Source organism: Anser brachyrhynchus, assembly GCF_964034855.1.
Source record: "Anser brachyrhynchus genome assembly, chromosome: 5".
NCBI lineage: Eukaryota > Metazoa > Chordata > Aves > Anseriformes > Anatidae > Anser > Anser brachyrhynchus.
In genome coordinates this window covers 42,710,182-42,723,164 of record NC_137699.1, presented here as the reverse complement: position 1 = coordinate 42,723,164, position 12,983 = coordinate 42,710,182, and the positions used below count along the sequence as shown (strand labels likewise).

The 12,983-nt window shown below is 45.0% G+C and overlaps 1 protein-coding gene across 8 annotated transcripts in view; it reads right to left on the bottom strand.

The window, feature by feature from the left end:
- ESRRB (estrogen related receptor beta) overlaps nt 1-12,983 on the bottom strand; it is a 157,042-nt gene that overhangs the window by 75,631 nt on the left and 68,428 nt on the right. The window contains exon 1 of one of the 8 annotated variants that reach the window (XM_080595623.1): nt 8,483-8,775. The exons of the other annotated variants lie outside the window; for them this stretch is intronic. Within the exon in view, the coding sequence (XP_080451749.1) occupies nt 8,483-8,532 (50 nt within the window). The 5' untranslated portion in view covers nt 8,533-8,775. Of the gene's footprint in view, nt 1-8,482; nt 8,776-12,983 lie in introns of those variants that run through there. 8 annotated transcript variants of the gene reach the window in all.

Sequence of the window (12,983 nt, the reverse complement as noted above, 5' to 3'; positions counted from 1 at the left end):
ACTCAGCACAACCGTGTGATGAAGACAGACTTACCTACTCTTAATTTTTATGCATTTATACATGCATCCTCACATGGAAATACACAACCACATGCAGAAAGACTTGCGTATGGGTATGTACAGATAACCGTTCGAGTGAAATAATACACACAATGCAGCATAGAATGAACATGTCATTATATATAAAAATGATCAATTTCATATACGTATTTTCTGTTAACTTATAGTATGTGCACATGCCTTTAAAAATAAGTACGCACACACATATCCTGCTGTACATACATTCATACACTTACAGATCTCTATGCAAGAAAACTGTTTCTGTCACACTTTGACTCATTCTAGTCCTTTACAGCGTGCTAGGTGCCACTACGCAACTTGCATCAGTTATTCTGAGGGAGACGCATCTGGCATCATCAATGTAAAGTAATACATACAGACATGTCAATGCACTTAACCATCATTTTCAGAAGGTCACATTCGCTACCATCTATTACAGCAAAAAGAACCCACAAGAAGCAAAGTTAGCATCCTTCATGAAGCCCAAGCACTGAAATGCAAGTCCCCGGGTCGGGATTTCCGTGGCTTTGAAAGCGAGGCTGGATTGTACCTGTGGCCCCCTCCCTGCCCCTGCCCCTGGGCAGGCTGCATTGCGGGCTGAACCGAACCGCTTGGAAGTCACTGCTTAATGCAGTTAGGTGTACGGACAGCTCTGATCCATCCAGATACCTCTGCACTACAGACGAATCTGATAACAAAAAACATCTACTAAAGCGTGTGAGGCAATAGGCAGCAGGGCTTTCAGTTTCACAAGAGAATGGCCTCAGCATCTCCCTGTACCATTACTCCCCTAGACTCCAAAAACGACCCAAAAAAACTCTATCAGCAGAAACACAAAAACTACAAAGTAACTGAATCAAACTCAGAGGTAAAACATAGAAGCAACATCCTTTAAGTCTGAAAAAAGGCTGGAGAACTGAATTTGTGTGTTTCAGAGAATTAAATACCTCTTATTCCTCTACAGCACTTTCTGAACTGTTTAAAACTAGATGGCATTTGCGTGCCATACATAGTTCTGAAATAAAGAAAAATAAAAACGCTGCAACTCCTTAAAATTTCTGTATAAATTGAAGACTGCTTTAAAAAATAAAAATCAAAGTATAAAGGAAATGTATACATTAAAAAGTACATATGCTAATTCTGCTTCTGTGCACCAGAAAGAATTCTAAATCAAGTCCCTGAAATCAGTAACACCCTATATATTCTCCCTTGCCATATTACCAAATCTGTGAAAATCTCATCTAGATGGTATAATTTCTTAAATCAGGAAATAAATAATATGGCCGAGAATGAGAAAGTTGTCAGATTGACTGAATAAAAACAAAAACTACACAGAAGACTACAGAAAAATAAAAATCACTAAACAATAATTCTGTAGCGTCGTTTAATTTAATATACAAAATGGTGTAAATTTCAGTGAGAAACCTGGTTTGTGATTGTTCACGTCAGCACCTTTTTAAAAAGGTACCAGCGGCAACTGACAGAAAATTGTATTTCTGTCTTATTTTCACCCAAGTGTTTGCACATTCTAAAAATGACCACCTCCATATGCAAAATCATAACAGGAGAATTGAACATTTTTTAAAGCTGTTCTTTTGACCTTTCTCTTGAGTAAAAGGACAGCGAGACAATACACTCACCAGCATTGTTCACGGTGACGGCTCCATCACCGGAGATTGAGGGCCATTATTACTAAAGGGAACTTTAAAGTGCCAGGAGAAAAAGGGGAAAAATTAGAAAATAATCCTTCTTAATATGCCATATGTACCAGCAGCCTTTCAGAAGAGTACACACAGAGCAACAAGACATCTTCATGTAAAAACAGCTGCAGTAAAATAGACAATCAATGCAAAACAAAAGGTGCTATGATAAGAAATTGTCTCCTGTTACGCAGGATACTCTAAACTGGAGGTCCCAGACACACTCCCATCTCCTACATTATAGGCTTTCCTAATTTAAGAAAAATATAGGACCCTTAAAATACATTTTGAGGATTGGAAAAGGAAAATCTGGACTGAAGGTAAGGGGTTCTCAGTGTCTCTCACCCTACCAAGAACAAACCAGAACAGGCTTCCTTTTCCTTGCCAGCTTTCAACAGGATGCAATATTTGTGAGATGTCCTTACAGCCATGACAAAAATTGTATGAAAACCTTTACCCATCTCTATGGTTAATGTATTCCTCAAACATACACAAAAAGGCAGGAATAAATAAAAACCCTTTCCAAAACAAGAACAGTACTACCACTGCCATTTTATTACAACTTCAGTCTTACCTTGAAAAAGAAAAATAAAAGAAATGAGTTGATATTTGCATGAAAAAGCAAAAAAGTCCTCTTTTCTTTATATACACACAAGTTTGTGACTTTATGAATGGATTCTGTGCTATTCACTAAATCCTTATGGGGCAGGAATATTTTTTTGTAGGACGACAAAGTCAGCCTAAGGGTAACTATACGGAGATTTGCTGGGATCCCACAAAATGAACAGGATTTTTTATCCATTTTTTCCTCCCCCATTCAGAAAGGGAGCACAAGAAAATTCCAGCTCAGCAGGGACACAGAGCCATCGCAGGTTGTGTGATAACAGCTTGCCACCTGCTTTTCGCAAGTTGTCTCTGCAAAGTGCAAGGGGCACTGAATAGTAACGTTGCCTGTGGTGATAGGAATGCACTGAACAGCTCAGTATGCAAAAGCACTTACTGGTACACAGTGCTCTTCACAAAGGGCATTGCGGAATGCTTTCCAGACTGTGTCAGAAATGCTAGGAGAGAAAGTATTAGCGCGTGTGTTGCGGGAGGAACAGAAGCGCTTTCCATCACAATAAAAGAAGGTATTAGCAAATACAGGTATAAAGCTGAAAAAAAAAAAAAGGAAAAAAAGACACCTACCAAACGGGAAACTTAGCAGCAGTCAGACCAAAAGGAGCATTTCTTTGCAAGAGCAGCAAGGGTTAACAGTGGCATACAAGCTCCCGTCCGGTCAAGATGGGGTCAAATGATGTGCAGTGAAAGTTTCAAGTCTTCAATCCCCCAGAGCTTGTTTGCTAATTACATTTGCAATTACAAACATGACAAATATATTAATATACAGTGCGTTCCACCTTGAGCAGGCATGTTTCGCCTCGCAGACAGTCACTGCCAGCAGCCACACTCGCAAGCCCTGGAAGAAGCAAAGTGCACTGTGCTCCAGAGGCAAGGATCATTTCATGGGCATCTATCTTGCTCTGAAGAGTCAGGGCAAAGCCTGAGAGAGAAGCAGCATAGAAAGGATGGACGGAGACTCAGAGTAAGTTACTACAATTTAATTCCTAACAAGTAAAACTCACCAGCTGAAGAACTATTAGTAATAAATAAAACTAAATTATGTTCCGTTCCCGATGGCAGGCACCAAGCACTTTGCACATGCATGCCACGCAGAGACGACTACATTCCCAACTCAAAAGCAGACGATACTCGGAAGACTGAAAGAAATCAAGATTTTCCTATTTTCAACAAGGTCACCATGAATGAGTAGTGCTAATATCTTTGTTAAGTCCCTTCGCTACACAAACAACCATCTGATTCACAGTTTTCTGTGGAAGCTCTGATCTTGCCTTTTTTTCCCCCAGTTTCTATAGCAGCATTACCTAGGAACCTCACTGCTGGGTACTGGACAGATGCTAAATTTACTTCCTCACAGTGCACAAACTAAAAATTCTGTTGTGTTCTGGCTGTAAAGTTAACGTCAGTAGATCTGTGGAATAAAAAATAGGTCTTACTGGGAAGAATTTCCCAGTTTCCACAAGCTGTGATGGAGCTACTGGCTTGTAACACCAGCGGCTGCTACGACTCCCGACTCCTAAACTGAGCAGCAGGAATTAGAAGAAGCTGGGGAAAGGATTTTGGCTTTTAGGTCAAGGCTTGTCACCATCTTTTTCTACTTTTCCACTCTGAAGCAATTCTACCACCCTCCCCACAGAAATTGTGAAGTTCATGTGGTCTCGGCTTTAAGCCTTTTACCTTCTCCCTTCTTCCATGCCCTAAGAACGCTTGCATCCTTTGAGCCCTGGCAAAAATGACACAGAGACCCAGTGATACAATGCACAACAGAACTTCTTATTGAACTAAAATCATTTGAAAAACACAGGGTATTTCAGATGACGTGAAATTCTGAGCAGTAGAAACGGAGCTGAAACAGGGCTGGGGAATAACAGCAAAAAGGGCACTGAGGATAGAGCAACGTTCTCTGGGAGAGGAAGAAAACGGGATGTGAAATCTCTGTCACAGCAACTTTCTCTGATGCAATCTCTCCAAAGTCTTTCCCCTCTCAGGCTAAATGCAATATTTATTGATTACTTCAAATCAATGCAATGAAAAAAATCCTATTTTTTTAAAAATATATTGATCTTTCCATATTTCTCAATAATTGATAATGATTAGACCATCTTTACTTTTACAAACAGAATTGGAAGAGGGAAAAGTTGATACAAATACTGTAAAGATACCAATTTCTTCATCAGCCTTGTGCTCAATACGCTCAGTGTACCAAGACCCCATTCTGTGATGGGAACCTAGTCAGGAACCCCGCAACTAGGCCATTTCCCTTACAGAGGTTTTTCAATTCAGTCTGTCAATAAAACACAAAGCTCCCTCCCCATTCTCCCCAATTAACAACTCCTCCCTATCCCAGATTTTCAGAGATAGTCAGAGCAGACCATTGCATTCAGCTTCTCTGACTCAGATTTCCTCCCATTCACAGAATATGGACATTTCCAGTAACCTCTCAAATTAAGTCACATTTCCTCAGTCAGTGCATTAGAGTCAGTGACAACAACCTCGTCAATTCTCTTCTGCAAGGTCCGGAATTCAGTCTTTCATTGACTTAAAATTCCAGTGTTATACCTTTCCGTCTCTCTATCAAATATATCAGATATCCCTTTCAACTTTTTCCTTCTGCTCATAAAATCATTTTCATTTTTATCAGATCAGTGACTCATGTGTCTTTCTTGTACATCAGAGGAAACCGTGTAAGAGACATAGCATCTGGCAGGATGCCCTTATTTGCCAATGATTTTTATTTTCCCTTCATTATGGTTACTTGGTCAGTTTCTGTCTGTCATGTAGAATATTAATTAGAAACAGAGATGGCAGTTTTGTAGTCCTATCAGGATTTCTAGTAGCAAATCTAGCAAGGCAGAAAAAAAATCTCTGGGACATGGAAGTTAAGCTAAAAAAGTAAAACTGCCCTGTTTCACTCTCCTTTGAAACAGCCTCAGCTTTGCATATGAGATACACATAGCACTGATATTCAGCATGACCATATGTACGTGCATATAGCTACACACAGACATTTCTATATGCACACATGCGTTTGTGTGAATATAATCCCATCTTCGATATGTCCGGGTGCATATTCCTGGTGCCTGCACGCGCGTTTCCTTCCCGCCGTACTGCAGACAGACGTTGTCAGCGCAGTGTAACTAATGTATTCTCGCCATATGCCTCACCTGAGAGACAAACCGCAGGTACAAATCGTTGCCTTTGTTAGTTTGCCAGTTCAAACTCATACAAAAGGTTCTCCCTTGGAGCTGCAGCACCTACCCCAGGAATAATTTTCCCAAGGGTCAGTACCAAAAGGTACATAGTGGTCGCTTAAGCGTGGATTCCTGTACAAGAAACCAAACACATAGCTGCCGTAGGACACATGCACAGAGGGTCAGAATTAGGCATAAGCATTTTCTTACTCTCACTGCAAGATCCTGCACTGGGGGAAACCACACAACCCGCTGACCAGAACTTCCTCAGGTTCCTGGTGTAATCATTCAGCTCAACACACGCAGGCAGAGGAAAGGGAACTTTCACTGCTTCAGGAAGACAAATCCAAAACCTAAAGAGCACGATCAGGGACAGTGAATTCCTTTGCTCAGATACTTCTTGTTCAGTTGGAGGTCTGTTACAAACATTAAGTTCTTAAACTCCAAGGTAAAGGGAGGCACTTCTTCTCTCCTTTGCCTCATTCATGTTCTCTCTTCTCTCTCTATAATTGCAAGGTGAAATACAGTTTCCAGGTAACTGTATGGATCACGTATTGAGTGACCACATCCACTTCTCTTCCCCCTGTTATTTCCTATAGCCTATCAGGCAACTAAACAAGAAGAGGCAATTTGCAATATTTTTAAATTCACTCAATTTAAGGTTTAATTTGGCTAAAAAAGCTGCACACATAATTAAAAGCAATTTTTTTTAAATGATGAAAATAACTATGAAAGTCTTTTTAGTGGCTAAAAAGCCCAGCAGTCAGAACAATGAGTAGATCAGTTCCATAAGGATAATATGCTCACACAACTAGTTAGCGATCCAGGCACAACTACAATCCCTGTATTTACATGATATGTTGACAATATAATTGTCTTACAGTGGGAGGAAGAAATGGCTAAAGAGGTATATATTGGACCAACCTCTACCCTCAGCTATAAGAATGCAATCCGAAATCTAACCTCAGCAAAACCAAAATGTAAATCAAAGCAGCACCTGACACACTGCACACACACCTTTAATTATACTGTGTTTTTAAGGCTTCTCATACCTTTTCCTTCTCTCAATAACTTTTTCCAGACTTAGCCATATTTCCCTGCATCATCGCTATACTCATCTAATTAAAAAAAAAAGAAAAAAAGAGAGAGATCAAGATATTTAAATTCATATTTCTTGGTCTCCCTTCCCCAGCCTCAGCAATGTTACAAAAAGGTTAGCTGGCACACCGAACCAAGCCAAGCACTTCTCTAAACTGACAGCACTCTGACACTTTCTCTTCTCAAAAATCAGCCCTCCATGCCTACTGTAAAGCTGTAGGGGCTCGGTGGCACTTCCCCCAGGGCCACCTTCATCTGTCTGCTCTGCACCCAAAGAGTTGTGAATATGGGCAAGGCACCCTTGACATTACTGGGAGCTGCCTGAGAGCCCGTGGTGAAGTAGAAGGGGTGAACAGCAATCCCACAAGCAGCTTCTTTCTTACTGTTTTCACGTTGCTTGAGTTCCTTTTCTCAATTCCCAAAGTAGGACAAATAAAAGGAAAAAGTTAACAGACAACACAGTAAGTGATAATGATCTAGCTTTTGATTGTGGCATTTTGTTTAGCTGTTTTTTGTTGTTTTGTAATGAAGGTAAATGCACTTTCTATTTTTGACTAAATATTAAAAGACTCCCAGCGGCATACAGAATACATTTCCCTTCAGAAACTGTTTGTTTATTTTTAATTCAAAATGGAGCAGCCACAAGTGAAGCACCAGTGGGGAAAGGAAAATCACATGGGTTAGATTATTAATTTGTATTAACAATACTAAGTCTCATTTTAATGAAACTGCTGGAAGCAGGGGATTAAAGGAAGGAGAAATGTGTGTAACGATGGATGGAATATGGGCAAACGAGACTAGAAGACAGGTAAACGACAGCTGTAATGAGAGAAGATGGGTAAGTATAATTGTGGGGATTTTAAGTGTTTAAATTTTACCAAATACAAGGTGTTCCTCTGAAAACAAAAGCAATGAAACAGACAAAATTGCTTCACTCCCACCTCCGATGACACCACAGAACCTGTGTAGGTGACACCCGCATTATTAACATGCAAACACACAAAAGGGGACTCAGCTCAGGCTGAGATTTATCAGAGAGGAGAAACGCGTGGGGAAATGAATCGTTCCAGCGAGCTGGATGCAAACGCTGAAAAGGTTTTGCCTTGTTTCCTAACTTCCCCGAAAGGATCGAGGCAAACTTAGCACGTTAAAGTGGTTTTGAACGCGGCATCGGCAGGCACAGCCCAGTTCGGAATACAAAGAGCAGTAGCAGGTGCTCAGGTATGTGCCAGCGGTCCCAGCTCGGGATGCCTGCTCGCCAGCCCTCCAGCTCGCTCCACTCTTTCCCAGGGCAGGCTACCCGAATAGAAAGCCATGGGAAAGTACATTTCCAGGGGGGATTTCAGGTGAAAATCGGACTTTTTCGGTTAAAAAAAAAAAAAAGGAAAGAAATAAAGAAAAAAAGAAAGCGCATCCACTTTCTGCAATTTCCTACGCACACCTCCTTACAGACTCCTGGCAGTAACTCATCTAATAAGAAAACCCCGGCACCGACGGAAAGTCAAACTGCGCCGGCAGGACCGCGGCGCTGAGCGTTGGCAGCCGGCTCCCAGCCGAGGCACCGCGGCCCCAAGTTGCAAGGACAGGAGGCAGGAGCCCAACGGAGGCAGGAGCTCAACAGAGGCAGAAGCCCAACGCGGCCACCCCCGGGCGCTCCCCCCGGCGGCGGCCAGCCTGGGGGGTCGCTGCCCTGTCCCGTCCCGTCCCGTCCCGCCGGCAGCGGGGCGCAGCGCCGGCCCCTGCCCTCCCCCGGCACGGCTCGGCACGGCTCGGTACAGCGCTGCAAGGCACGGCACGGCTCGGCACACTCACTGGTTGTGGTAGCCGAGCGGGTCGGAGATGCACAGCTCGGAAATGTCCATCAGTCCAGTTTGAGCATTCCCGGTCGGAGGAGAAAATTAAAATAAATAAATAAATAAAAAATAAAAAATAAAATAAGGGGAGAGAAAAGAAAGAATGAAAAAAAAAAACACAACAACAACAAGCAGGCAGGCAGGAGACGGCGCGGGGGAAGGAGCGAAGTGGCCGAGCCCGGCGGAGCGGGCGGCAGCTCCCTGCCGGGCGGCCACGGAGCGGCGGCGGGAGGCGGGCGGCGGGCGGCGCACAGGACCCGGCCACGGGGGATTTGGCCGGCCCGAGCCCCGCTGTAGCTTTAACGCCGGGAGCCGGCAGGAGCCGGCAGGGCGGCCATTGGCTCCCGAGCGGGGGCCGGGCTTGCGGGGCGGCTGGGGGAGGCACGGCCCGGGGGGGGGGAAGGACCGGGGGGGCGCCGGCAGCGGGCCCGCAGGCGCCGCGCTCCCCGGGGCAGGGCCGGCGTGGGCGCCCCGGGGGCGGCGGCAGCCCGGCAGCCCGCAGCCCTGTCCGCGCGTGGCACGGCCCCACGCGTGTGCCCGCTCGGCCCCCGGGAGCGGCGCTGGGGTGGCAGCGTGCGGCCCCGCGCACACGCGTGTGCCGTGGGAGCAGCCCCCCACGCGCGGCCGCGGCACACGCAGCTCTGCACAGGGAAGGCACTTCGGGAGCTCTGCCTGTACGTACGGGCTGCCTTCGGTCAGGGGCTGTCACAAGTCCCATGCGTGTTTTCACACCTGTACGATTTCACTGCACGTACCACGGTGATGCCACAACGCGGGAATCTCGCTGAAGAGCCCCTGCACATAAGCACACAAACCTCTCCGACACAGGCACTGACAGCCCAGCTCACGCAGAGGTGTCCTGCAGGGGCTACCTGGCCACTGCTGCCGACCTTTCGCCTTCCCACCTGCGCTCACGCAAACCTCGCTTGTCCCTCTTCCACACTTCCCCTTCACATTTAGAAATCAGACAGTCAAATATATTGAAATTACCTTCACTGATAAACTAGAGGCCTTTTTAAATGGGAAATACAAACACCTGGATTAAGACTTCGCTCTCCTGCATCAGGCAAACAAAAAGAAAAAGGTTGGAGCTAAAAGGTTATTCCTTAATACAAGACTCAGGACCTAAGTTGCGGTGAATGTAACACACCCAGAGAAGCGAGGAGCTCCCAGAGCTTATCAGATGAGGGGGCCTGTACAGCAACGCAGAAAAGGCACTGTGGTTCAGCTGTAAGCACGGCAGCAAGCACTAAATTGTACGAAAAGTTTTAGTCTAATCAGTATTTGAAAAAACTTGAAGCAGATCGTATTCCAAAAAGAGGAATGGTCAAAGTCACAGCCATTGTAAACCATCTCCTCCACTGCAGTCAGTGCAACTTCCACACTACACCCTCTACCAGAGATCTCAGCCACTATAGAAAATGCAACAAAAAGACCCTACAAAGCAATGGTATAGCCCTGGTGTGTCCCCCAGCTGTGGGGGACAAGCTGGGTGACCCTGGTCAACTTCCCTTAAGATAAGGCAGCCTAAGGATATCACACAAATGAGAAATCTGTTATGGTGGCAGGCTTCTGCAAGGAAGTTACAGAAAGCAGATGCTTAGTTTAGAAAATGGGAGACAGAGCAAGGACCCGTCCACAGTTTTATAAGTACAGCAGAGTGTTTCAGGTGACGCAAAATTCAGACCACACATCTTTCCAGAAAGCAGGATTAAAGCAAATGGAAATGTACACACATGTATCTTTGCACACCCAAGTGATACATCAGCACCGTGGAAAGTCTAAGATGCTTTAAATGTTAATGAGGCAGAAGACAAGGGCTTGGGGGCAGCACGAGTAGGGCCCAAGACTGTCAGGAAGGAGTCTCACCATCCACGCTGGGGAACTCCTGACTCAAAGAGAGGCAAGGAGGAGGAAACCAGCACCAGGGTGGTCCCGATGCGCAGCAGCAAGGGAGGCCAGTGGTGGCACGAAGGGCCAGGACCGGGGTAGGATACAGCCCAAGAGCAGCCAGGATGCTTGCAGGGAGCTGGTTTAGACCGAAAGCGATTTTCTCCAGAAAGATGCTCACTGGCTGCATCCCAGCTGTGCAGGGTTTGGGGTGGGCTCTGGGTGAATGGGAGACTGGGGGGAAAAGGCCCGGCAGGCAGGTTCTGCTTGCCCAGCAGCTGGTGTTTTAATTTGGCTCTTTAACTTTTATCCAGGCCGAGGTGAGGCAAGCAGGGTCCCATGTGATCGCCTGGCACAAGGTCCATGGGGCCGAATTAACTGATACCGGCAGCACAATGGTGGGTTTGTGCTCTGGAAATGGGCTGCTGCTGACAGAGAACTCCCCAGGTAAGGTGGGTATTTACAGAGTGGTACAGAAATGTAACTTTAATCTCTTCTGACCCAGTGCAAACGAACAAATGGCGCTTCCCCCACCTTGAGAGGAGCTGTGCAAAGGCCTGGCTCTTCCTTTCTCAGAAGGCTGGAAAGGAATTATCTCTGCCGGCTGTGCCTGAAACTGTGAGCTTGAATTCCTTATGGAAGGGGACAAGAGTCCTGCAGGCTGGCTTTGGAACTTCAGGAGGCTTCAGCTTCCTTTGCAACCCCCGTGCTTTCTTGCGCTCTTCTCACAGCTTTCGCCAAATTCTCTTCCCCCCCAGGAATAAAGAAGGAAACATTGATCCCGACACGGCCTTCCTTCCAACGCATGTTGTGAAAAAAGTGCCAGAACAAGGACTCAGGCTGCCAGATCTGGAAGCCAAAAGCCTCAGTTTGGGTAAACACAAGGCAGAACGGCACACACAACAGCAAAGCGAGCTGCCCCTGCGAGCACAGCCTTCGTTTGCTGGCTTAAGTCCTGCCCTGGTAAGTGCAACCTGGTGGGATAACAATCATAAGGCAGCCTCTGGATTTTGAGGCCCCCAGTTCTTCTCTCACTGATCCCAATGTGGAGCAAGGGCTTTCCATCAGTGCTAGCCTAGGTTGGAGCCCAGCCCGAGTGCAGATGGAACCACAGCAGTACCAAGTCTTGGAGACACACAAACTCCCCCCTCCCAGGATAGAAAGCAAGAATTGCAAAGACATCTTTTGTACTTTCGCCATCTCTTCCAAGAGATGACAGATTAAAAATTTCTTTAGAACTTTTCCCCCCAGCTTTTAATGACTACGCTGTTTTTGATGGATTAGCTTTTTTACTTTTTTTTTCCTTCCATTTTTATCATGGAAATAATGATCAACTTTCCAGCAAGCTGACTGATTGACTGACAGAAATTTCATTTGGACTAATATAGGAGCAACTTGCAAATCATGCCAAACAAACCTGATTTCACTTGTTGATAAGGTTATTTTTTTGTGAATAAGGAAAATACAGTAGAAGGAGATATCCAGTTACTTTCAAGGGTCTGGGATTATTTTTTTTTCCTTTTATGAAGGCCAGACTGTTGTATTCTCACAAGGAAGTCAATGAGGAGGTACACAGGGCAAAAACCATACAGAATTAGGAGAGCTAAGCTGAGCAGACAGACTTGTGTACACACACTCTTGTCTTGTCTGGTGGGGAAAGAGGAGCTCAATAAGAAGCCTTTCCCAGCCTCCAATTCATTTAAGGAAACAACAGTTACACACAGACCATTGGGATGACTTTAGAAGACAACCCTTTTACACTTCAGAGGCCAATGGTACTGCTTGGACTTCACAGAAGTCACCACATTGCATGCCCTGATCCCTCTGCTTTGCAAGGAGGTTAGTAACTGTGCAGAGAAACTTATGCCCTGTGAGCACAAGTCCCTGCTCACTGGTGGGCATTCACCACTCCTCCCATGTATATCCCCTTGCTCCACCTATCTCAGATACAGACTCGATCCATGTGGACAAAACAACCTTCTCTGTTTTGGGGCTCAGTTCTACTTTCCCTTACTATGCCTAAACAAAACAGTAACCTGTCCCCAACAAAAGCAATTTGTTGTTCTCTACCAAACTCCATACTGATTTTTGTTTCCTCCAAAAACTCTCGATAAGCCTCCTGAACAATATACTCCATCCAGAAGGCATCACCACCATCACTGCTAAGCTCAACATCTATTTAAACAGGAAATAGTTTTCACATTGTTATTTTTAACTAACTGCCCATCTGAACATCCTAAGACATGCTTCAAGCATTACCTAGTCTTGGAAACAATAATTCTCAACCTATAGATATCAAATCATAAAGAGGTTAAGTGACTTGCCCAAGATCAATCTGAGCAAATCTGCAGCACAGCTTGGCTCTGAATATGTATCTTAACCCTTACTGTCCTGCTTTGACTCAGAATTCTCTATCCCCAAAGTATGACCTTTCATTAGGTTCTGACTTTTTCCTGTTCCATGTTCAGATACAGCAATGTTAGGAGCCTTGAGAGAAGACAAACATAATCCCTCCATTATCAATGAGAAGTTAAAACTTTCTTTTAGTAACCCCTACTTTTGGAGGGCCA